At 33.4% G+C, this 27,029-nt stretch overlaps 1 protein-coding gene across 3 annotated transcripts in view; it reads left to right on the forward strand.

Annotated features, from left to right (window-relative positions):
• The window catches only part of SPOCK3 (SPARC (osteonectin), cwcv and kazal like domains proteoglycan 3), a 495,206-nt gene that overhangs the window by 439,097 nt on the left and 29,080 nt on the right, over window positions 1-27,029 (forward strand). For all 3 annotated transcript variants that reach the window (XM_043565988.1, XM_043565979.1, XM_043565996.1), the window contains one exon: window positions 8,356-8,475. In XM_043565988.1, the coding sequence (XP_043421923.1) occupies window positions 8,356-8,475 (120 nt within the window). The remainder of the gene's footprint in view (window positions 1-8,355; window positions 8,476-27,029) is intronic.

A 27,029-nucleotide genomic window follows, 5' to 3' on the forward strand; every position in this document is an offset into this window, starting at 1 on the left:
CAACCTAGTGCCATCAAGGAGATGATTAGAATCACTTACACTTTCAAATGTTTGGAAGGGGCGATGGCAAATCATTTTATTTACCAGCAGTAAGTGTGGTGGTGTATCATTTCTTCACTTCGTAGAAAATCAGAGACTTAGGAAAATCTCTTCTTAACCAAAAGCACACAGTGTGAGAGGGTGGGGGTAGGGGAAGGTACCAAATATGTTTGAGTCCTTTTGTGAATATTTTTTTTTTAGGTTTTTTATATATATATTTTAATGTTTATTTATTTTTGAGACAGAGAGAGACAGAGCATGAATGGGGGAGGGGCAGAGAGAGAGGGAGACACAGAATCTGAAACAGGCTCCAGGATCTGAGCTGTCAGCACAGAGCCTGCCGCGGGGCTCGAACTCACGGACCGTGAGATCATGACCTGAGCCGAAGTTGGACGCTTAACCGACTGAGCCACCCAGGCGCTGCGTGATTATTTTTTAATATTTAGCAAGAATGAGTGATGACTGAGAGCGATTGTTTAAAGCATAATGAATCAAGCCTAATAGAGACAGATAACAATCAGTTTGCTAAACCTACAATTGGAACAAAACTGATAACATTCTCTGGAAGTTAGAACACAATTGCAGTGTGAACTTCACTACCAATCTGAATCCTCCCAGCGCCTCCTCTCTGCCCGCAAGTCTATATGTAGATCTGAGATTCTTATTACATAACAGTGTTTCCATGAACAACAGCTCATAGTGACAGGCACCAGTATTCTTTCTTTATAAATGATGACCTAATTACATAAGCATATCAAGAGCACTTTAGCATTTTTTTTTAAAGTCAGAGAGTGTGGTACCTACGAAAATGTAAGAGCCTATGAAAGTGTTTGGGGAAAAAAAGGAAAGAAAGATAGAAAGTGTTTGAGACTTGAGAAAATATTTATTGTCCCTAAAATACAAAATGAAAAGAAAAATGAATAATGAAAACTAAAATGTTGAATAGTTATAAACATGTCAACCTCATTAAATTTTAAATTTTATATTTATAAATTTAAAATTTTACATTTATAAAATTTAAAATTTTACATTTATAAAATTTAAAATTTTATATTTATAAAATACAATTAAATTTCAGGAAGTATGTGGTTTTTAATTTGGCAAGAATTCTTGTTTTGCCCAATGCTTTCAGATAAATCATTGCCAAGTTTAAATTAAATGAGTTCATTGTTGGCAAAAGAAAATCAACCTGCAAAATTATAAAAATATTTGCAAAGACTTCATAACTAAAATATTATTTTTAATGTATGCTGCTGGTTAGGGCCTCCAAAAGGAAAATGTCTTGGACTTCTGGAAGGCACTGAAATGTTCTGAATATCTTTCCATCAATATTCACTAAATGTGATTTTCTCTGGTAATGTCAGAAACCTAAAATGTTGAATGCACAGTATCCTTGAGTAGATCTGTCACTGATATCTTCTATTGTTTATTGGCAGAGAAGAGATGCTTGTTGGACATCATAGAAATTGTTCTGAATTAGAAGTACCGGCTTTGCTACCAAATAACTATGATTTGAAATGAGGCAACAAATCCTCTAACCTAACAGGTGTTATAAAGGAAACTAATACCTCAATGTTTGATTTAATAAGTATGATTGATATATGTTAATTGTCCCCCTTCAGCTCTTATGCCCACAATATGCATTTAGTATTGCCCAGCAGTTTCCATGGAGAGAGACAATGCAGGAAGGGGAGGGACCCTCTCTTACTGGTTAAAAAGGCAAAAGGTATGGAAGGGATTATAATGAAAGTCAAAAATCAACTTCCTGACCTACTTCTCATCCCCACCCCTGGGTCAGAGAGGTAACCATTTTTAAGCCTTGCTGGTTTTCCCCATCTGGTGATTAGCTCATTTGGGAAATGGCTATTTATCAACTTCAAACATTACCTTTAGGTTCTCTGCTTTGATAAATGAGAATATATTTCATTTCCCTCCTACTTTCCAAAATAATTACGTGACTATTCCTAGTGTTCCACTGATTACAATTTACACAGCAAAAAATATTAGCAAAAAACCAGAAACATTTAACCACCTGTTTCCAATTCCATAGGAACATCTTGTCTCCTCATGTTGTAAAACGAGGACGTTAGCATTACTGCGCCTCCCTTTCTGTGTCTTCATTCCCACCCCACTCTCTCTGGTGTCTATCCTTGGAGTATTCATTGCCAAAGTTGATATCACTTGAATTCATTTCTCTAACAATTGTTAAGTCTCCTGTAAATTCTTTATAAGAGTCAATTTGCATACCAGCAATTTTTACAGCATCATGATGATGTAAATATTGTTCACTGCAAGTGATAATTTATGGTAGGATATGTAGGATAATAATGCATTCTTTTTCTATCTCAAGGGAGAATATCACTAGCATCCATTTTAAATGTAGTCTACCATTTTACATCCCAACTGCCTGTGCCATGACTTTGATAACTTTTCACAAGTTGTCAATTAGAGACTCTTTTGTCAAATCACACTCTGCCTCTCACTGTCCATCAGCTCTGTTCTATCTTTAGATGCACTATGCAAGTAGTTTCAGTAGTATGCTTCTAAGTTTTTCTTGAGTGGAGTGTCTCTTTTGTGAACCTCATGTCCTTTTCTTAGTGTCCTCTCATTTTGCTGAGGCCCATTCTCATGGTGGCATGGGATGCAAAAATCCCTGAGTTCTTGCATATCTGAAAATGCCTTTATTATGTCCTATTTTCTTACTAATAACAGATATGAGATACTACATCAAAATTCATTGTCCTTTGAACTTTGAAGGCTTGTTTCACATTTGCCTATCATCCATTATTGCTAATGATTTTGGGGATACTGATTCTTGGCCTGTGGTAATAACCTTTTGCTTGCTTTTTGTTTATTTATTTTTGTTTTCTTTTGAAAGCTCTTATAATCTTTTTTATATTTCATATTCTACATTTTAAAAGATGACTTGGTGTTTATATATGTGTATGTTTAATTCATTCACCTAAGAGCTCAGCAGTCCCCCTTTCTCTGAAAACTTCTCTCTTTCTGTTATAGGAAGTATTTTCTATATTTTGAAATGATTTTCTCAATTTCAAATTCTGTTTTCTCTTTAAATAACTTCTGTAAATCAAATATTGAACTAATCCTCCATACCTTCTATTCTTTCTTTTATGTTCTTCCTCTTTAATCTCTATTGTTTTTATTTTACACTATTGCATTGTTTTTGGTTTTATCTCCACCCATCCTATTAAATATTTTGTCTTGCTAAATATGTGATTATGTGTGTGACTACAAATACATACATGTATAACTTAAATTTCCAAGATCTCTTAACTTTCTTCTTGTTTTTTTCTATATGTAATACCATGCTCTAATTAATAATTTGGCACCACTGAAGAACATTACATTGAAACGTAGCTTTTCTCTTATTCAAATTTAGTTTAGGGGTGCCTGGGTGGCTCAGTTGGTTAAGCATCTGACTCTTAGTTTCAGCTCAAGTCATGATCTCGTAGTTAGTGGGATCGAGCCCCATGTTGAGCTCTGCACTGACAGCGTGGAGCCTTCTTGGAATTCTCTCTCTCCCTGTCTGCCCACAACCCCCCAAAATAAATAAATAAAGTTAAAAAATTTTAGTTTAAAGCTATGTTTATTATGATTTATTATTCTGTTTTTTATTCCTGACTACAAATACAATTATATCAGTGAGTTCCAAGTACTGTTTTAGTTCACTATTGGCTATAATAGTCAATATGCTTTATTGGCTACATATCTCAGTTTCCATAGCAGTAAAAAAACTATCATAATCCGTTACCTAATCATCCAGGCTTGATAGTAAAATCAAATGTAAAACCTCATTAAAGGCATTTCATGCTGTATAAATGCAAGATATTATCTCTAGAAAGAGAATCCATGTAGTAGAACTGTTGGAGAATATGTAGAAAAGACTACAATTGACTCCTTGTGGGAAACAACAGTAGTCAATCACTGACAACTTTTAGACACTTCAACAGTGAGATCTGACTGGTCCTGCTTCAGTTGGAACATGTCTGCCTCAAAGATTTGGTAGCCAGTAAAGTAGAAATGTCATTCTATAAATAAGGCTATATTTATATATTGTTTAAACTAGCCATTTCCTTTTTGTGTGTGTGACAAGGACAGTTTGACTCATGACATAAAAAATAATGGCGCTGTTAGCTTCTCTAAGAAAATATGAAGAAGAAGAAGTAGAAGAAGGAGGAGGAGGAGGAGGAGAGGAAGAGGAAGAAAAGGGAAGTCTTACTGACTAGCCTCCATTTGGGGCTCTTGTTAACTACTCCAGAATATGTAGTAGCATAAACTGTAGCTTATTGTTCAGTGAGATCTCTGTGACTTTTTTTTTTGGCATTAAAAATTGGACTTAGGGGCGCCTGGGTGGCTCAGTCAGTCAGGCATCTGACTTCAGCTCAGGTCATGATCTCACGGCTCATGGGTTCGAGCCCCCCATCGGGCTCTGTGTGAAAGGTTCGGAGCCTGCAGCCTGCTTTAGATTCAGTCTTCCTCTGTCTCTGCTTCTCCCCGACTCGTGCTCTGTCTCTATCTCTTAAAATTAAATAAACATTAAAAAATTTTTTTAAAAAGATTGGACTTGAAGTCATGTGATTCCTTTACAGGTTTTGTGTTACTTACTGTCTTCTAAAAATAAGTTTCGCTAACTTCATATATGTTATATGATGTCTATACAATGATGATCATCTCACATCACTACAATCATAACTTCCCGAAATGGAAATGTATACGCTTTGAGTGAAGAAATGCTTGACTTGTTTTTCTAAGTTGGAGTATACTACTTTCTTGCTGTTATTATTATTGGTTTGCTATAAGGATTAAACCTTGGACACTGAATTCCATATTTTTGAATTCATAACTTGGCTCTGCCAGTTACCTGTCTGACCTCAGGCAAGTTAGTTCTACAGCTCTCAATGCCTCAATTTCCTAACACTTAAATGGACACAATACCAATATAATCATAGAATTTCTATAAGGATTAAACATGGTAATAAATTTAATCATAGCAGTAAGTATGCAGTGCTAGCTGCTATTATCATTGTTATATTTTATAATTTATATTATATTATTTGTTATTACTATAATTATTACTGCAGGATTCTTAAGTCCTAAAATATTTCATTACAATATATGCATAACCTTATATTGAAATTTAAGCTAAGGGACACCTGGGCAGACTCAGTTGGATAAGCATCTGACTCCTGATTTCGGCTCAGGTCATGATCTCATGGTTTGTGAGTTCAAGCCCCATGTTGGACTCTGCATTGACAGTGTGGAGCCTGCTTGAGATTCTCTCTCTCCCCTCTCTCTCTCTGCCCCTATCCTGCTCACTCTCACTCTCTCAAAAAAAATAAATAAAAAATAAAAAATAAAAAGAAAGAAACGAGTTAAGGTGTGTGTGATACACAATAAATATATATGATGTTTCATATTTGGGTAAAATTTTTAAAGTGCTGTACTAATACTATATTAACGCTATAATAAGTGCTATATTTACAAACACAAGAAAAGAAAATATATACCAATTTGTTCAAACTTAATCATTCTTTAGCAGGTATTTTATTGGATAAAGCTTTGCTCTTTGCTGGGTCCAGTATGGGAGAAAAAAACATAAGATAGACCAAGGAAATAAAGAACTAAATTTCATCTTTAAATCTTCATTTGCTTAAAGTAGGTAATGAATTAATATGCTGTAACTCTTAAAAATATGAATGTACATATATTGATGTCTCCCACCAATCTATGCTCCTCCCATCCAATTCTCATTGCAGAGGTGACAATGTTTCAATCTTTTATGTGTATTTCCAGAGATATTTTAAGCATATATCAACAAATGCACTTTTCCTACCTGTTTATGCAAATGGAAGCATACTAAATATACTTTTCTTCCTTATGTTTTTGTTGTGTTTGTTTTGTTTTTATAAAAAAACAGCTATATTGTGGTTGAGGTCTATATGAGTACATAATGACCTTCTAAACATTATTAATGATTTATAAAGCTGCCTTGGATGGATGTACCTGAATAATCTCACCAGGCCACTGCTGATGGACAGTTTTGTTAACACACTTGCTATTGTAAGAGAGCTGGTAAAATAATATGGTAGAATTTAAGTTAGTTGGTATATATGTAGTATACTGTATGATAATTTTTAAGAAAAGGAATTGCTAGGTAAAGCATTAATTCATGGTCATTAATTTTTACAGAAATTTGAATTTGAATTTGAATATTAATACAGCTATATAGACACAAATCAAAAGGGGAAAATATGAATGGTAAAAATAAGACTCTCTTATACCACTTCCCTATATTCATCTGGTTCCTCTAACTAGAGATAATTAGTCTTGGTCACTTTCTGTATATTCTTCCAGAGAGATATGTGATGCATACATGCATATGAAGAAGAATCCTTCTTTTTCAGTGGGCTTTTTTTTTTTCTTTAGTGTGACAGTTTATAGCAGGAGACTGTTGCCTAGATGTTTAGTTAAACAGAGATACCAGGCTAGAGTGTAAATAATCATATTAGGAGTGTACTATATACTATCTTATCACTGAGTCTCAGCCATTGTAGATCCTATCTGTAAAGTGACGTCTTCTGGGACATTCACTGTAACTCACTGTTTTCCCCGGATGAAAGGATAGCGGTGAATTCTTTACATTGCTCTGCCCTTGACCAAGGATTTTCAAACCTACTACCATCTGCCTCTACACTTGGCACAACATGTGCATTCTGGGACTCTACCATTACCCTAAAAATCCCTCCCCCCCCCACCTTTTAAATCTTTTATTTCCTGTGTCTTGACCATCCTCTTTCTTGGTTCTCTGGTGTATCACATCCTCCAGTAGCTTCCTAAAGAAATATATTTTTTTTAATCTCGTAAATTAGAAGATCTCTCTAGCTTATTCTCTCGCCTGATTTTCCTGGAAATGGGATTCTCAGTTTAAAATACAAAGCAATTTTTCAGTTGTTGTTCTGACTGCCAATGTCACTAATGAAAAATTAAGACATTCTGAATCCTTGTTTCTTGTATATGACAATGTTTATTACTCTTCCCTATGGCAGCTTGTAGTATCTCATTTTTGCCTCCATTGTTCTAAAATATCACAATGCTTTGCTGGTATGAATCAGCCACCCTACTAGGTACTTGGAAGGTCCTACTAATCTGGAATTTTATTCCCTGTAATACTAAGAAATGGTCTTCAATTATGTTGCATTATATGATACTATATTTTTTGTATTTTATTACAAATGGTCCACTATATATAATACACATAGTGGTATAATGTATATAGTTTATAGTAAATGTAATGTAACATTTATAAATCAGCATGTAAATTACTTATTTTTAACAAACGAACAAGAGTACTATTAAAGAATGCTTGTCAGTTCAGGAAATTGCAGAGGAGTTAGACCCACAGTAACAATGTCCTCTAAACAATGTAAATAAGTATTTCATATATTTTCAAAATATTTTGGCAACAAATGACTATATTTGACATACCATATTTTGGCATTAATATCTCACATACACAATCACACACATACACATAGATGCACACATAGATAACATAAATAACATATTCTACTACCCTTTATTATAGAGACTATTCTAAAGAATATAATTATTGGCCGATAACAGTATTTTTTTAAAAAATAGGAATTAATTTAAGTTCCAAATGTCAAAGTCTGCTAACCCTTTATTCTTAAAGTAGAAATTTATATCATTTTGTTAAATATTTTACCATCTTTCCTAATGTCGAATAAGATAGCTTTTCTTTATCTATGCTTAAAAATACATGTAGAATTAACCAAATAGAGACAGCATATATTTATAATTGATAATTCCTACACATATTTAATATGCCAATGCATATTTATAAATCATAACAAATTATAATAGCTATGGCCAATAATAAATGTGTAAGTATGCACTTTGAATATTCAACCTTTTATTTCCCCAGATCATCTACCATGTTACCGTGACAAATGTGTTTGGCACAGAAATATTATAACTGAATTTATGTGATATTAATAATAAGAACATTCAATCGAGTGCTATATCCCCCTGAGTGGAAATAGAATTCCGCGAATAATTTTCCTTTATTGAATAAAATGTTATCATCTTATTACACCTTGTTATGTTTGAAACACGTATTTTTCATTTTTAAGAAGTTGAAACATACTTAAACATTGTGTTATATTTCTTTTTTTACTCATTGTTACTTTTCATTGATTGGGATAATTTGAGAACTGGCACTGGCATTGTGCTAAGTTATTATTCAAGATTTGTGTTGGTTCTTTCTGTTTTCAGCATGCAGTGACCTGGAGTTCAGGGAAGTGGCAAACAGACTGCGGGACTGGTTCAAGGCCCTTCACGAAAGTGGAAGCCAAAACAAGAAGACAAAAGCCTTACTACGGCCTGAGAGAAGCAGTAAGATTTCTAAATTTGATATGTGCCATTGTCTTTGATATGGGATTTCCTTTCCAATGAATCACCTAGATCAAAACACATATTTCGAAACTTATTCTTTGCTTAGGTGCTGAACAAATATCAGAACATTGTTATTACTTCCAAGCACACTCAGAGTATTTTGCAAGGAAATATAAAACATTTTGTGACAACCCTTATTGGTAAAAAATAAATATCCCCACAGAGACAACATTAACTTCCAGCTGAAGTGAAAGAGTAGGAATATTTTTCAGCGTTTTGATAGGAGTGGTAAAGAATGAAACAACACAGGAAATGAAAGTAAGAATGTTAGAGTACTTAGATTTTTACAGACACAATTAGCCCCCGTGCTTCCCACAGGTTGCCCTTTTCATGATGGCTTTGCAGACATTTCTACTTTGACCCAACAAAATCAGTAGACAAAAAGGATACCTTCAATGACACACTGCAAATCAGATTCATAAAAAAGAAGAAAGCAAGAGCCATTTGAACATTATACGATTTTTTTTTATCATCTGTGGAATTTCCTCAGCGTGTTTTCTAATTCCTCAGCAATAAGAAATGGAAATTGAAAGAAGTACTTGTTATGAATAATTTTGTGAACTTTTCATTTTATATTTTTTATTTATAAAAATATTTATTACATATTTAATACATGTAAAAGAAAGATATTGAAATATGAGCTTAATTTGGGGAACTTATCAAAGTTGAAATATTTGCTCTTAAATACAAGAAGTGATAGGTCAGTGATTAGAAGCAGCACCTTGTAGTTGACAAAGTCCCAAGTGTGTGCCCTTCTTTGCTCATGGTGACATGACCCATTCAGTCTCCCTTGCAATCCTGAAATAGCAGTTTCTGACAAAATAACATCATAGATGGCATGATTATCCATAATTTTATTTCCTAAAATGCCTTATTTTTTTTCTTTTCATCAAGGAATTTTTCCACAGTCCCAACCTTTTCTATTTATGAGTCTTATATATGTTCTTAAATAATTCAATAATTCTTTTTAATTAAACTAATGAAGCTATCACTGATAGACATAATAATTTTATCTGAATGTGTGGTGACTGTCTATGTTTCTTCTTATGAACTTCAGAAAGAAATTATAGTATTTTCCCTACTCTTTTAGAGTGTTCTTCAGGTTTGTCATTGGAATTATTGATTACATTTTTGGCAGATGTCAACTTTTTGGATGACTTAAGTGTAAGCAAAATGACAAGTCTCAATAGAAACAACAGAATATATTAGTCCTTATATTCATGAAGTAAACATATCTGAGGTGGGGTAATAGTTTATTCCAGATGCTTACATATTGATTTTTTAAAATTCATGTCTACACCTATCCTACCAATTCTCATACTTAAATTACTGCTTGCTCTCAAATTTCTCCTTTGAACTTGAGTTCAGACTAGTGATCTCACCCATATTTGGAGATGGATAAAAGGAGAGCTTGTAGGGGAGCCTGGGTGTCTCAGTCGGTTAAGCCTCGTACTTCAGCTCAGTTCATGATCTCACTGCCCATGAGTTCAAGCCCCGCGTCCGGCTCTGTGCTGACAACTCAGAGCCCAGAGCCTACTTCAGATTCTGTGTCTCCCTCTCTCTCTGCCCCTCCCCTGCTCATGCTCTGTCTCTCTCTGTCTCAAAAATATATTTAAAAAAAATTAAAAAAAAAAAAAAAGAAGGAGAGCTTGTAGAACTCAGCACAGTGACTGGTTAAATGTACACACTCATAAACATTATTTCTCATTCCAGCTTCTTATTTCAAAAAATTACACACTCAATATAGTGGGTTAACTACAAGAACCTCTTAGGTAGTTGAATATCTTTGGAAAGTAAATGAAATAGTGGCGGCCCTAAGATTATTTACACTACTTGAAATGGTCAGAGGCCAAGTAGGAGTAAATTTCCAAAAGGAAGTAATCCATTAGAACACATAAGACAAATCATTAGAAGAAAAATGGCTGACTCCCTCAATTCCTCAGATCTGTACATCATCCAAGTGAGTTTTCTCCTGATTTAATCATATTTAATTTGTGAACCAATCCACTCATATTATGTTTCCTGTTTTCTTTCTATTTTTATTTTTCCTTCATAGCATTTCTCACTACCATAGCAATAATCTACTTATTTATTTGTTGTCTCTCTCTCTCTCTTTCTCTCTCTTCCCCCCCTCCCCCACTAGATGACTGTGAACTCAGTGTAGGCAAAGATCTTTATTTACCAATGTATTATCAGAGTACAGACTAGTTTGACACATAGTACTAACTAAATAAAAATGAATAGAATTAATGAATGGAAGAAACAGAGAAGAAGTCAAAATACTACATTGTCTATGTATACCACAATTTAATCAATCAATTTTTCTCCTAAGAATAGTTTTGTACTGTTTCCATTATTTTCTGCATGACAATCAATTCTGCAATTGATTGTTATGCTTTTATTTCTAAGAAAGATTCCAAGAAGTGGAGGCGTTGGGTCAAAATGTGCATGCATTTCAAATGATAAATCATAATAGACGTTGCTAGGATGCTTTGCAAAAATCTTAGGGTATTTATAATTTCTTTTTTTAAGTTTACTTATTTATTTTGAGAGAGATAGTGAGAGAGAGAGAGAGAGAGAGAGAGAGAGAATGAGAGAGAGAATGAGAGAGAGAGAGAGAGAGAGCATAAGTTGGGGAGGGGACAGAAGATCTGAAGTGGGGCTTGAACTTGTGAGATCATTACTTGAACCTAATTCTGCCGTTCAACTGACTGGCCACCCAGGCACCCTGGTATTTCTAATTTCTAACAGCAAAACATGAGAGTTCACTTTTGCCTTTATCCCTAGCAGCAAAAAAATATTACCATTCTTTTTAACTTTTCTGTTTTGCTTAGCATGCTATTTTATTTCATTGTAAATCTAATTTTCATTTCCGTAATTAGCAGTGAATTTGAAAACAAAATATTAGTGGGGGGGAACTTTTATACAGCAAAACAAAATAAAATTACTTCTTCAACTCAGGCTACTATATTAAGATACTATCTATGGGCTAGGTAGATCAAATAATAGATATTTCTCAAATTTGGGATGCTGGGAAGTCCTACATCAAGGTGCTAGCAAACTGGATTCTTGGTGAGGGCCATCTTCCTGGTTGGTAGACAGACATCTTCTCCCGTGGCAGAATGAGAGAGAGATCTCTCTAGGGTCTCTTCTTATTAGGGCGCTAATCCCATCTTGTAGGCTCCACCTTCATGACCTAAATACTTCTCAAAAACTCCATCTCCAAATGCCATCAAATTGGGGAAAAGGAGTTCATGGTATGAATTTTGGGAGAACACAATTCAGTCCATAGCACAAAACAAAACAGCCCCTCCAAAAATAATAAAAAAATAAAATAAATAAAAAACAACTCTAAGTTATGTCAACTTATATGTTTAATTCTAAGAAAGATATATTAGTGGCTTTTATTATAAGTGTATTTAATAACTCCTTCTAGTATTTGGGGGAGTTTTTCTCTGTGTTTGCTACTCTATTTTTTAGATTGTATAGATCTATATTTATTATAACCATTAATAAATTATGCTTCTTATCACTTTGTGACACTATATTCTACTTACTGCTTTTTAGCACAGATTCACCCAATCTGATAGTAATATATCATTCCTACATTTAATTTTATGTAGCCTGATACACTTGCTAACATTTTATTGTCAATCTTTCTTTATTACATAGACCTAAATGTCTTTCCTGTAAGTATCCATAGTTGAGCTTTGAGTTTTTAATATGACAGTGAGAAAACTTTGTGGTTTTTTTTTTGATAATTAAGTATAATAATAAAGTCAACATAAAGCACAGAAAAATATTCTGATAAGACAGGGAATGTTTGCCACTTAGGAGATTATCCAGAAGACAAAGAAAAACTTATTTTCACAATTTCTTAAGAGCAGAGCATTAATCTAAGAAAATTTGTCATTTTAAAATAGAAACAAAATCAAATTTTAACTTTGCATCTGTGTAATATTTGATACTGATTTGAAAAATCTTATATGATAAATCTTTTAAATGTTAGCAAGCTCTGACCATGACGAATACTATTTTGGGGGATTCTTTTATAATTTTTTGTACTTATAGATTTCATCTTATACATTTTTGGAAGAATGAATAATCTTATTTTAGAATAAAACTGTTTTTTAACAAAATCATATCTTGCATACCTTGCATATCAAGTCGCTTATATAATTATTTTTACTAGTGGAGTATTACTTATTTAGATCCTATAGGTTTAAATTTTATTTTATATAGAAAACGATGAGGTAGGCGATTTTTCTGTTGCATTAGTGTTTTTTAGTAGATTAACAGAATTTTTGAATATATATATTTTATACTTCTTTATAGCCATACCAATTTTTATGTGTAACTTTTTAAGTGGCAAAAACGAACATGTTTATTAACAGACTCGAATATATAAAACTTAAATTATAAACTATAAAATTGTTTGATTACACAAACTCGAGGCAAAAAGTTTATAAATTTAAAAACATGCTTTAGTATTTTTTTTAGAAATAATATAGATATATAATAAATATACATTAAGTAATTTAGCATAAATCCAAGATTTTAATTTACTAAATGAACTTGAAAATTGTTTTTAAATTTCAAGTTGGCTTTTATAAAATAAAAATTTATCATAATAATGATTTCACTTATTAAAAACAAATACATATTTTTTATAATCTTAAACATCTAGTAGATGTAATGCTAACTCCTTTAATCAGTATACCTATATAAGTTCAGGACAAACATGTTCAAATAGAATAAAAATGTATGCTCGTATTATCTTTACTGCTGGTAATTCTGAAGATATAGCCATTTTATTAAATAAACAATATTAAACTATTTTCTTTTACAAACATTTACTTAAATTGTGAGAATTGAATTTTTAAAGCATTTGGGTTATTATTATGTTATGAATGCATTTTTTATCTAAGTATAGTTGGCACACAATGTTACAGTAATTTCAGGTGTACAACAGAGTGATTCAACTTCTCTATACATTAAACTATGTTATCTTCTGTCACCATACAATGCTATTACGATGTCATTGACTGTATTTCATATGCTGTACCTCTTAGTCCCATGACTTACTCATTCCATACCTGAAAGCTCATTCCCTCACCCATTTTGTCCAATCTCTCATGCCCCACTCCTCTGGAAACCATCAGTTTATTTTCTGTTTTTATAGATCTGATTCTGCTTTCTGTTTGTTTTATTCTTTTTTATATATACTCCACATGTGAGTGAAATCTTGTGGTATTTGTCTTACTCAGAATATATGTTGTATATACATACATTTATACATAGTAAACAATGCTACAATCAACATAGGGGTGCATATATCTCTTTGAATTGGTGTTTTGTTTACTTTGGGTAAATAATAGTGGAATTGTTTTGTTTACTTTGGGTAAATAATAGTAGAATTATTGGATCATATGATATTTCTATTTTTAATTTTTTGAGGAATGTCCATACTGTTTTCCACAGTGACTGTACCAATTTACATTCCTACCACCAGTGTGCAGGGGTTCTTTTTCTCTATATCCTCACCAACACTTGTTGTTTCTTATCTTGTTAATTTTAGCCATACTGACAAGTGTGAGGTGATATCTAACTGTGGTTTTGATTTGCATTTTCCGCACAATGAGTGATGTTGGGCTTTTTTTCATGTGTCTATGGTCATCTGTATGTCTTTTTTGGAAAAACGATGTCTATTCAGATACTTTGGCCATTTTTTAATCAGATTGTTTCTTTTTTTTATGATGTTGAGCTTTATAAGTTATTTATGTACATGAGTATTTTGAAGATAAACCCCTGTCAGATATATCATTTGCAAATATCTTCTCCCATTCAGTAGGTTGCTTTTTTGTTGACAGTTTCCTTTGTTGTGCAAAAGTTTTTGTTTTTGTTTTAATTTTGATGTTGTCCCAATAGTTTATTTTTGTTTTAGTTTTCCTTACCTTAGGAGACATACCTAGAAAAATGTTGCTGTGGCCAATGTTAGAGAAATTACTGCCTATGCTCTCTTCTAAAATTTTCATGGTTTCAGGTCTCCGATTTAGGTCTTTAATCCATTTGTGTGTGGTGATAAAAGGTAGTAGTTCAGTTTCATTCTTTTGCATGTAACTGTACAGTTTTCCCAGCACCATTTATTGAAGAAATTGCCTTTTAAAACCATTAAGTTTATTAGAAGGTTATTTTTTTATTTCTGGAAATTTTAGGAATATGTAATTTATATGAGCACTTATTATTCCTAAGCCAATCACAATAGAGCTTTCTTAAGAGATTTTACAATCTAATTTGGTAGTGCCATCTGAAGATAGGGGAAAAAAGTACACACACACACACACACACACACACACACACACACAGACACCTGCCCATACATGCACAGATGTACACAGGTAGAGAGTTTATAGTTTTGATATTTTAGTCTTGAGTCATGTACAAGCATTTCTATTGCTTCGCAGTGGCAATTTTCTCTACAATTCACCCAAGGGATTACTTAGCTGGGAAATTTTGGTTTTGGTTTTTTGGTCTAGAAAATATTTTTGTATACTTTTTTTATGGGTTTACTCTTAAGTGTGTGTGTGTGTGTGTGTGTGCGCGCGCGCTTGTGTATGTTTTAAATTTAAGTACATGGTCTCTTCTCTTATTTATTCAACTCAACATGTAATTGATTTTTCTCTCTTGGCTACTTGGGACCTTAAGATATGAGGTGGTTTTCCCGTATTCACTGGGCCCCAGTCTATTTGGTGACATCCCTTTATTGGCAATAATCTCATGTGGGACGGAAAACAGTCTCATACTGGCTTTGTCTCAAAGCATCAGGAAGGCCACTGGTTCCCTGAACCATGGAGGAAATTACATTATTCTTGTATCTCCTAGACTCCCAATCTAGCTCCTAGGAGGTAGTAGATGTTGACCTTCTCCCCAGGAGTCTGTATTTTTCTGTGAGTCAGGCTCTTCTCAGGGTTTCTCAATTGTCTCAGTTACTCCACCCTTGATATCCACTTTCTGTTCTCCATCACCCACCCAGCTTATGGAGGGGGGGGGGGAGAACGCTATGCCATGTTGCACTCATTTGTCTTTAGGCGCCAACACTCTGAAGAGAGTAATAGTAGATTGAAGATGATCATGGAGAAGGAGCTTGCTGCATTCGGGTGCTCAGAAAACCTTTCCTAATGCTTTATTAACAAATTTAAAATTTAATATAGAAAACTTGAGGAACAATTTAGAGAGAAATTCTTGTTTGTATTTAAATATCAAAATCATAATGGTAGGGGTAAATATATAAGAGAGAGACATAGTATATATTTTTTCTGGTTGTTCAAAGAAGAATGTTGAAATGCCAATATTTATCATTTAATGTATTACCTTTGAGCTAGACATTTGGCTTTTGATGGATCTGTATCTTTGGTGACACTTAAATTGATATAATTATTTTAAAAGATGCTCAATTTTTACTTTACGATCTGGAAGTATCACAGTTTACTTTCTATGTTTTTAGAATATTTGTGAATAGGGTATTTAGTTTCTTGCAAAATAATTCGCAACAGTAACATCTGCTTGAGCTGACTTATAGACTCATATATAGTAAAAAGTTAATGAGTGAGTTAAAGGGGTGAATCTGATTTGGCACTGAACTGGTTGGTATGCAGGAGGAGAGTGGAGAAAGGATGTTAGCCCATGTCTTCTATGCTACTACTTGCGTGCTTAAGTAATCTGAAAAATCCAACACTACTCACTTCATACAAAGCCTTAAGATATGTGCTGCTTTCAACCAAACAGCACATATACAACATATACAACGTATGTTTCAACAACCTATACAACAATAAAGGCTCATAGGAACAATACAAGAATCTGGCTCTAAATATGGTCTGAAAGAAGAAACAGTGCCTTGTCCAACATCGTTGAGCATGAATGCATATGTTAGTTTGAGCCAAATGCAATTACCAATTTTGGAATCACAAAACAATAGTTTTCAAAGGGTCCATGGAAGACAAAGCATCTGAAAATTCACTACTTTACCCTATTTTTACTTATATTTACTCACCTCTTTTTATATGTAGGTTAATTTGTATACTTTAGTAGTCTAAATTATTTTCTTTTCCCAGGTAATACAAAACTTTTGTCTATTTAATTTTTGCTGCAGTGTTATAATGAGTAAAAATACAAATTAAGACACAACATCTTGTGTTTTCCCTTAATCATACTCTCATAACCCAGCCTCATTATATATGAACTACATAGCTGCTAATGATCCTGAAACTGAATGAAGAATGTGTAATATATTCTCTAGCTTCATTTTGTTCTCTTATGCAGAAGCCAGATTGCTGAAGACAATTTGTACAAATTGCTCTCGTGGCCTAACCATTGCCTGCTGAGCTCTCTTGTGGCTTTTAGGAGGTGTTATGGGATTTTCGATTAATGCAATTCCTCAGAGTAGAGAAATTGCTTCATATTTGCAGTTTGGGGGAGCCCCAGAACACCTTTCACCCAGGTATCTGTACTCTCTCACTTCATTCGGCTTGTTGCTTAAATATCTGGCATAAGATACCCTCCCTTCTACCACGTGTGAAATCGCAACACTGGCACCGAACATTTCCCTAAGAATTACGCTACTTTGCTTTTCTTTACAGTGTGTGTCACTACCTGATTTGACAATGTTTACTAGTTTATTTTCTCACTCTTCCAAATAAAATGTAAGTGCTATGAGGCCAGGAATTTTCTGCTGTGGAATCTTCAGCTACTAGAAACAGCCCTGGCATGTTATAAGGACTCAGTGACAATGAATAATAAAGTAATATGCAGCTGCTTTCTTATTGCTGAATGACATCCAGGTTCCAGGAGGACAAATCTCAAACAGTGAGAGGATTGAAATAAAAGAGTCAAGGCTTGGGGCCCCCTGGGGGCGGGTTCGTTGGTTAAACACCAGACTCTTGATCTCTGCTCAGGTCATGTTCTCACAGTTGGTGAGACGGAGCCCCACATGGGGCTCTGCACTGACAGGGCGGAGCCTGCTTGGAATTCTCTCTCCTCTTTCTCTGCCTAGCTCACGCAGTCCCTCTTTCTCAAAATAAATAAATGAACTTTTTAAAAAATATAAAAGAAGACAAGAGTCAAGGCTTGATGAAATTTAAATGGGAAGATATTCTACTTTTTATAAGGCAATGAATCTTGAGTGTGGACTATGGCTTTATTAAAAAAAGGAAAACTTGCTAGCCTCATAAATGGCTACCAAATTAATAGTGTCATATATTTTATGTTAGCTAAACATCTTATTACACTGTCAGAAGTATTTTAAGGTATGGTGGAAAATGGTAGGGATTTTTCCTAGTGGGTATTTTAATAGTTATTCTCAATTCTCTAACACAGTAGGATACTAACCTGAGTTTTTCACTGACCAAATTTTAGCACAGCCATTACATAGAGCATAGCATTGCTATTACCTAAGAAGAAATGATTGTTGCTCTGAATCTTGGCTAGTATAAATATTTCATAGTTAAATGTTTTCAGTTGACAAAGATCAATAATATTACAGCTTTTTAAAAAAGAAATTAAGCAAGCTCGTAAAGATTGCCGTTATGTTTTAGCAACCTACATCTACTTTGTGTACAACATCAGGTGTCTTGGATTTTTTGTTTGGATATATTTTAGAGCTATCACTGACTAATGATTAACTATCGAAAAAGCAACTAAGATGATAAAATTTTTAAATGTACTTTATAATAAGAAGATGAAGGAAATCGAGCTATTTAGCTGCTGATTTTATTATCTTTCTATCATAAACATAGTTGTTTGAGGCTTTTTTCAGGAAGCCTTTTATTATTTAAATCTCCAAGAAGTTAAGAGCAGAAATACTATGCACATATTTTTTGTTTTTGTTTTTGTTTTTATGGTTGCAGTTGAGTGGGGGTGGGAGAGGGGTAGCCTTCGTTGAAAGAGTACTGTATTAATTTTATTTTTGTCAATTTGGAAAGCATCAGGACATCAGAATCGTATGTAAAATCCTCAGATTAACAGTCTAACTCAGATTAAGATAATGTTTCATTTTTCCTTTCCTAGATACCAAATGCTCTCCTCAGTCAGAGAAAATTATAGAATTACTTAAAGCCCTAGGGTAAATGAATACTGTTTCTTACCAAAACATTGTTCACTTTATGTCATGCTGCCTTCACATTGAGAGGGAGATTGAATTCGGAATCAGATGACTTAAAAACAATGCCCTATTTTAACGCAAGTAGGAGCTTTTTAGGTATTGCTGCGAAGTTTATCTTTTGAAAGCAAAGATTTGTAAAGTTGGTAGGTAAGTGTTCTCTTATTTCAAGTAATAAAATGAAAGATCCAGATCATTGCTTATTTTGTTTGTTCTCATTATTGAAACATATGGCATTTTCTTCTTTTATTTTGTAGACACAATAACTCTATCATGAAATTTAATTGTGCACTTTAGTATTACCATGATATTATCTTAATATTTAGATACTGTAATTTGATAGAAATTTATTTCATACTTAGCAAAATTAATGTAATTCTAAATAAATTAAAACTATAGCTATAAGTTAAAGACACTGAGTGAATGATGTCTTATGATAAAATTGTTTTGTCACAATCATTGTCTCCTGGGAAATTTTCCAGTTGGATTTGTTAGGCACCAAACTTTTGGTGGAGCCTCTAGTCTTTAGGAAGTTTATTATTAGCTTTGTCCATTTGGAATCATTAACAAGTGGTTGCTTCTCACAGGGTGAATGACATATTGTCAATTTTATTACATTTTGTTTTTAACAAAATGAATACCTCATTTTAAAATATAATCGCATTGGATGTTCAGAGAGCATATTGAACTGGTAGTTTGGACTATTAGAACCTAGTAAAAAATGAAATAACACCTTCTTCCCAAAAAGACTATAACAAAGAGATCTAAAACAATCTATGCAGAAAAATAAATAAAACATAATATTAATACAGTGTTTCATATATAGTCAGTCGTTTATAACAAGAGCATTATTTCTGTTGAATTTTGTTGCAATGCCAGTTGTGGTACACACAAAAACCTGGAATATGTGCATAATAGGCGTCTTAAAAGCATCAGGGAGTGATAGCTAAAACAAAGGGGAAAAGTATAAATAAAAAGGAAATAAAATTGCTCAAAAGCATAACTATCTGGGGTAATTTAATGCAGAAAAAAAATGGTTGTATACACCACAGCAGTCCTTACCATATGCTAGCCAATAAAAAAGCAATTAATTTTATGATGATTCCTTTGAAACATTAATTGAGTGTTAAATTATTTTAACATATCATGGATATGAAGGAAAAATATATATAACATTGTATTTTTCTATTTCTTCAATTTTTTATTCTATATATTTTAGTTACACATGTAATACATGACTTTTTTTTAAGGGACATGTGATGGTATATGAAGAGAATTAATATCCTTTCACCAAACCAATCTATTCCTTCCATCATGAGGTAAAAAATTGTTAGGAGCCTCATATATATATATATATATATATATATACACACATACATATATATATGTATATACATATATTGTATATATATACATACAATTCTACTTTACTCTCATACAATATATATATTCACATAAACATTTTTGTGAAGTATGAGTTCATACTATATGAAGTATGTGACATCTTATTTTGCATTATTAACCTTTTAATTGTTTATTGTATTGCAAATACTTTCTTACGACATCTTCTCTATTTTGATTTTAGAGTTCTTAGATTGTGCTCCTTAAGAATGTTCTCTCATAAAAAAATTGCTCTGGATATTCCTCTACTGTATAGATTTTTGCACTTAAATTTTGAAGCCATCCAAAATTCATTGGTGTGAAATGGGATTCTGGCAATAGATCATATTTCCTCGCTGAATTAAAGCAATTTCTTTGCAATTATTTAATCCATGTTTATGTCTGTGTTTTCTGTTTAAGTTCTCTGTATATTCTTTGTTCTTTCTGTTGTTAATTTCTATTATAATTTTGTTACGTTATGGTATATTTTGTATGATTTCAGTTCTTTCAAATTTGTTATGATCTGCTTTATGGCTCAAAATATGTTTCATATGCACTTGAAAGGAACTGGTATTCTGCTATTGTTTGTTGCAGTGTTTCATCCACGTAAATTATTCCAAGTTTATTGATAGTGTTGTTCAGATTTTCTAATACCCTTACTCCTTACTGTTTTTCTGTCCACCTGCTCTATTGATTATTTACAGAGTAGTGTTGAGGTCTCCAGATAAAGTTGGGAATTTGTCTATTCCCTCTGGTCAGTTCTATTAGTTTTGTTTTTTCCTCATGAATTTTAAACCTTCATTTTAGAGACAGATACACTCAGGGTTGTTATGTCTTCTTAATGAAATATTTATCATTATGTAACATCCCTTTTTATTGTGGTAACGTTCCTTATTCTGAGGTCAAATATATTATTAGTATTGTCAGTCTGATTTTTTTTTCCATTAGTGTTTGCCTGGTATACTTTCCCAGCCTGTTAATTTCAACCTACTGTGACATTTTATTTCGTTTCCTTTCAAAATAATTAGAGTCTGAGTTGGGTTTGTGTGTGTGTATCTTAATATATATTTTATATTTTAATTGACATACTCAGCTCACTTACGTTTAATATAGTCATTGATTTGGTTTCATAATAATATACTTTCTTGCTAGTTTTCTGTATTTTCCATCTCTTCTTGGTCCAGTTTTTCTTCTTATGATGCTTTATTTTGGACTAAGTAAGCATTTGTATGATTTCATTTTATTTCTACTCTTGGTTTATTATTTTTATCTCCTTTTGAAAGTTTTTTAATGGTTACACTAGGATTTGCAAGATACAAATGTAATTTGTCACAGTCTACCTTCATATTCGCCATATTATATATAATTGAAGTACTTATAATTCTCAGTTTATCCCATCTTTTATGCTATTTTAACATATGTTTTGCTTTAATATATGCTTCAAACACACATTGCTAATAACTTTAGATAGACATTCAGTGATTTTTTAAATTGAGGTATAAATAACATATCATATTGTTTCAAGTGTGGAACATATTGATGCAACAATTTTATACATTATAGTGTCAGTCTCACCATGATAAGTGCCATCGCCACCTGTGACCATACTACAGTATTAAAATATTACTGACTATATTCCCTATGGTGTATTTACCATCTCTGTGACTTATTTATTTTATAACTGGAATTTGTGCTTCTTAATCCCCTTTATCTACTTCACCCAGCCACCCACCCACCTCCCCTCTGACAACCACCAGTTTCTTCTCTGTATTTAACAGTCTGTGTTAATTTTTTAAGAGTCTGTATTTTCTCTGGGTAAAGAATTTTTGGTATAGAGCTCTATTTTTCTTTCAGCACATTACAGATGTCTTTCCATCGTATTCTGGCTTGTATGGTTTCAGCTTAGAAGTCTGCCATCAGTCTCTTTTCTTTGTTCCTCTATAGAAAAATGCATTTGCCTCTAGATGCTTTAAAGATTTTTCTGCTTATTAATTGTTTTTGACCAGTTTGACATTGATGTCTGTTGATTTTGTTCCTTTCTTTATTTGCATGGTTGGTATTTACCTTTTTTGGGTTGCTTAAAGATAAGGATCTCTGTGATGTAATGTGTTTCACTAATTTTGGAAAATTCTCCATTAAGTCTGGAAATATTTCTTCTACTCTGTTTTCTCTCTCTTCTTCTAACAATTTCAATTACTTTTCTGTGAACTGTTTAACAATGATATTCAGCTCTTGTATGTTCTGTTTTTCTCCTCTTCTCTTCCCCCTCCTCTTCCTTTGTTTTTCTTTTTTACGTTTATTTTTGAGAGACAAAGTGCATGTATGTGTGCTTGTGCCGTGGGGCTGGGGCAGAGGGAGAGGCAGAGAGAGAGGATCTGAAGTGGACTCTGTGATGATAGCAGTGAACCGGATGTGGGGCTAAACTCATGAACTATGAGATCATGACCTGAGCCGAAGTTGGATGCTCCCTCTTCTGACCCTCCTCCCTCTCTTTCTGGCTTGTCTGTTTGTTTCTTATAGTTCCCACCTACAGTTCCAATGCAAGTTTTGCTTTTATACTTTAGCCTTTCACTTATTAGTCATATTAATTAAAAATTATTTCTCTGATAGTTGCTATATCTGTCATATCTGATTTTGATTCTATTGAATGCTTCGTCTCTTGGCAGTGTTTTTTTTTTCCTAAATATTTTTCCTTCTTCATTTGTGTGTCTTTGTTTCTTTGCTCAAAACTGAACATATTATGTAGGATGGTGGAGACTGAGATAAATAGTATGAATGCCTAAAAATAAAGATGCTTCTTTTTTTACTTGGCATTTAGTAACATGATTGAGTCGATTAGTCATATATTGAACTAGGTTTTGGTTTTGGTCTATTATTGTTAGCCTCAATGCCTCTGTGTTGGTCTTGTGCTTCTGGTGAGGCTGATTTGCCATCCTCTTTTTCTCCACATGCTTCTTTACGTTTTTCTTTGCAACGGAGTCGCAAAGAGGGTCCTTCACCACAATCTCACCCCTCGACTATTGGTAGACTGTTGGTACTATACTTGGTACCCGGATAATAGGAGCATTCCTTCATATTCTTGTTAAGTGATAGCCTCAGGCAGGTGCTACACACCTGTACACCGGGATCTCAGAGGTGGAATCTTCTGAGATCCTATCCCAACTTTAATGCAGGGATTCCCTGATGATCTATACTCCGTACATTGTCCTGCCTCTTACTGAGAGACAGCTGGTGTGTTTTATTTCTTTTTCTTTTCCAGTCTCCTGGGTGCAGCATATCCTCACCTGTATCCACAGGGTGACAGAGTATTTATCTTGTCCCTAGTAACTTAAAGCTTTGTTCCATAACGGATATGGGAACATAGGATAATGCTGCACACTCACACCTTTCTCACAGCAGCTTCTGTTTCTTAGATGGCTTTCTTAGCTCTCTTATCCTACACTAAATCTTCCTTAAAAGTGCTTGCTGAGGTTTTTTGAATAAAATCTGTCAATGGTTATTGATTCCTCTGCCTTTTGTGGCTTCTAAGGGTTGTTTAATGTCATGCTAAACTATACACAGCCTTTAGCAATCCATTGAAGACTTTAGCTGAATTCTCCTTGTTAGCTTATACAGTGTTCCATGGCTGTCTCACCATCTCTTCTTGGAGGCAGATGCCTGTTTTTAGACCATGGGTTATTGCATTGTACAGGGACACAGAGTCCCTCATGGGTTCCAAATAATTGTGGTTTTTAAATTATTCATATATTTCTTATTGTTAGGGTGAGAGCAGTACTCCTCCAACTATACAATTTCTGATCAGATGCCAGACTTTAATTGAATCCTTGTTTAATTGCGATATGTCATTTTCTTCCTCCTGATTTCAAGTTTGGTGTTTATCTTTAGGTTAAGAGTTTGGCTAGAAATGGCCTTTTTTTTTTTTAAATTTTTTTTTCAACATTTATTTATTGTTGGGACAGAGAGAGACAGAGCATGAACGGGGGAGGGGCAGAGAGAGAGGGAGACACAGAATGGGAAACAGGCTCCAGGCTCCGAGCCATCAGCCCAGAGCCCGACGCGGGGCTCGAACTCACGGACCGCGAGATCGTGACCTGGCTGAAGTCGGACGCTTAACCGACTGCGCCACCCAGGCGCCCCTAGAAATGGCCTTTTTTGGTGTGTTTATTTTGCTTGAGGATCATTGTAATCTTTTAAACTGGAAATTTAGATGTTGAAGCATAATTTCTTTCATTATCTTCTCAAGTTATTTTTTTGCACCATTGTCTTTCTCTTCTCCTCTGGGGATTGATTCAATTGCATGTGCTGTACCCCATGTATTATCCAACGGTTTCCTTAGGCACTGTTCATTCCTTTCCTTGCTCTTCCTCACATTAGTTCATTGTAACTGATCTTTATTCAAGTTTATTTTTTTCTCAATGAACTCAGTTCTGCTGTTGAATCCATCTTGTGATTTTTTTATGTTTTATAAGCTGCTTCATTATTTTGTTCCTGAATTTCCATTTTGTTCTTTCTTATAATCTCTATTTCTCTACTAATAGTTCCTGTCATTGTAATAAGAAGCGTATTGTATTCTTTTCATTAAAGACAGCTATTTTGGTTGCTTTAGAATCTTGTCTGCTAATTCCAACAACTGTATCCTATATCAGATTCGTTCTCGATTGTTTGTCTTTTCTTTTAAGAACATGTCCTTTTTCCCTGGTGCTTCACACATCTCATAAATCTGGATGTTGTTCCAGATGTCACATATACTAAATTGTGGAATGCTTTATGTTATTTCAGTCCAATGAGTATTTTTTTTTTATTTTAGGAGATAATTAATTTTGTTGGACTCAGAATGAAACTGCATTTCTTGAAATCCAGCTCTAATCTCAATTCGGATGTGTAGACTCTAGTGTAGTTGATTGGAATCTACAGTGTGTATGTGAGTGTGATTGATGGGTCATCAGAATCTCGGGCAGATAATATCTGGCTCTCTGACTCTTTTCTTGCCTGGATTTCTCCTTTGATTTTCAGCGGTTGTACACAATTTTCTAATTTTTTAGCCTGGAATGTGTGTATTTTTCCACGAGTGTCCCTCCCATCTTCTTCCAGGCCAACTCTGTTGGCTACCAGGCTGAAAAACAGCAAAAATTGAGAATTCACTCCATATAACTTCCCTTTACAAAATGTAGGCTATCCACCAGAATCTGCCAGCTTCTTAATCACTCTTAAATTCCTTCCTATATTTTTTTTTAATATGTGCAGAGTTTAAAGATTTATGAGTAGGAGCATCAGTCCAGTAAATGTTACTCAGCCATTACTGGAAACAGAATCTAAAATAACTACTTAAATGACATGTTGGAGAGAAGATTTTTGTCTTACTTGCCTTTGGATCTAGAAGACCTAGGAGCATAGCATGTATTGAAGCCAGTATGGGAAAAATGCTACTTTACTTCTCATTGCTTACTCCTGTGTGACCCCACTCCTTTCCCAAATCAGTCTTTTAATTAATTTATTTATTTTTGGTGCTATGGTACTTTTTAAATTTGTAAACCTTCAAGAGTGAGCACAGTCCTTCAGTCACTTTGAATATGTTTTGAAATCTACATTTCCTGGGATTTCTGCTTTCATTTGAATGGCTTTACATTGATTTATGTTAATCTAAATTATGCTAAAATATTTGCTGAATAAGCAAATGCAATCGTTAATATAGGCTTGCTATTTCATAAGATTAGGAAGTGAATTCCTTTGTGTCTGCATTCTAGAAGTGAATAACCTAATTTTCTACTATAGCATATACATTTAGGGGATATTGATCGATGTTTTTCAATTATAAAACTGTGTCTGATAGCTTTTGCCTTTCAGAAATTTTTGACACATCTTTGAAGAGAAAAGACATCAGCATATGTTTCTTAAGTGATTTTAGATGTTTCATGGGGATTATAGTAGTCTCCAAAGGATTGTAAGAACTGGTGAGTGTAGGAGGAAAAAGAGCAAAGTGATTTTACCCATTACTGAGTACAATGTGGTGGTTTGCACCTAGATGTTGTAATCTAGCACCAGTCCTGTAGGTTTCAGTCACAAAAAACAATCATTTATATTATCTTGTGTAGTCCCTTGCAAAGTGGATTTATTTGTCCCTCTTTAAGAGTTGAGGAAGGTTAAGAAGTAAAACCTAAAGTCACACAATTAGTAAGTGGTAAAGGGATTTGAATACAGATTGTATAGACTCTGAACTTAATGAACTTACGTTCTTTGACTTATCACGTAATCTTCCAAAGGATCGCTCAGAATTCAAGTACTATCTAGTCAGTTCAAGTATGTAATTCATCTAGATTGTGGTAACTGCCTCTCATATACTTGTACACACAAAGGGGATATTTTCCTGTTTCATTTTGGCTAAAGATCGTAGAAATGTTTCCAAAAATTAGTAACTATTATTTGGCCTTGATTTTAATATCTCTGAATGAATTTTTTCCTTTGTGTAAAAATAAGTAACATATAGAGTGAGGCTAATACATGTATTTAAAGCTTTCTTGAATTATATCGATAATCTATACCAACTTCCAAGAGAGAGATTTTTAGTTATTAAGTTATTTCTATGTCAGATTTACTTATATTCATTAGCCTTAGGGCTAAATTTGAAAATTTACTCAGGTTTTAGTATCTTGAAACTTAATCTTTAAAACCATGTTTATAATATGTATATAATATAAATATCATTCATCATCTATTTGATAACTAAATATTGGTAGTTCCCTGGACTTCATATTTTTCTTCTAGTTGTAATAATAAATAAATAAATATTAATAAGTAAATATTTTATACTACTACTAATAAATATTTTCATAAATACCAACATTTATTTTAATGCATAATAAAAATATATGCCTTTAACTGACTATGAAGATGTTTAAGTAGATTCTTTTCATACACTAAACCATTTGTTTCGATAACTTTTTATATCTTTAACTGAAGA

Source organism: Prionailurus bengalensis, chromosome B1 (genome assembly GCF_016509475.1).
Source record: "Prionailurus bengalensis isolate Pbe53 chromosome B1, Fcat_Pben_1.1_paternal_pri, whole genome shotgun sequence".
Classification (NCBI taxonomy): Eukaryota; Metazoa; Chordata; class Mammalia; order Carnivora; family Felidae; genus Prionailurus; species Prionailurus bengalensis.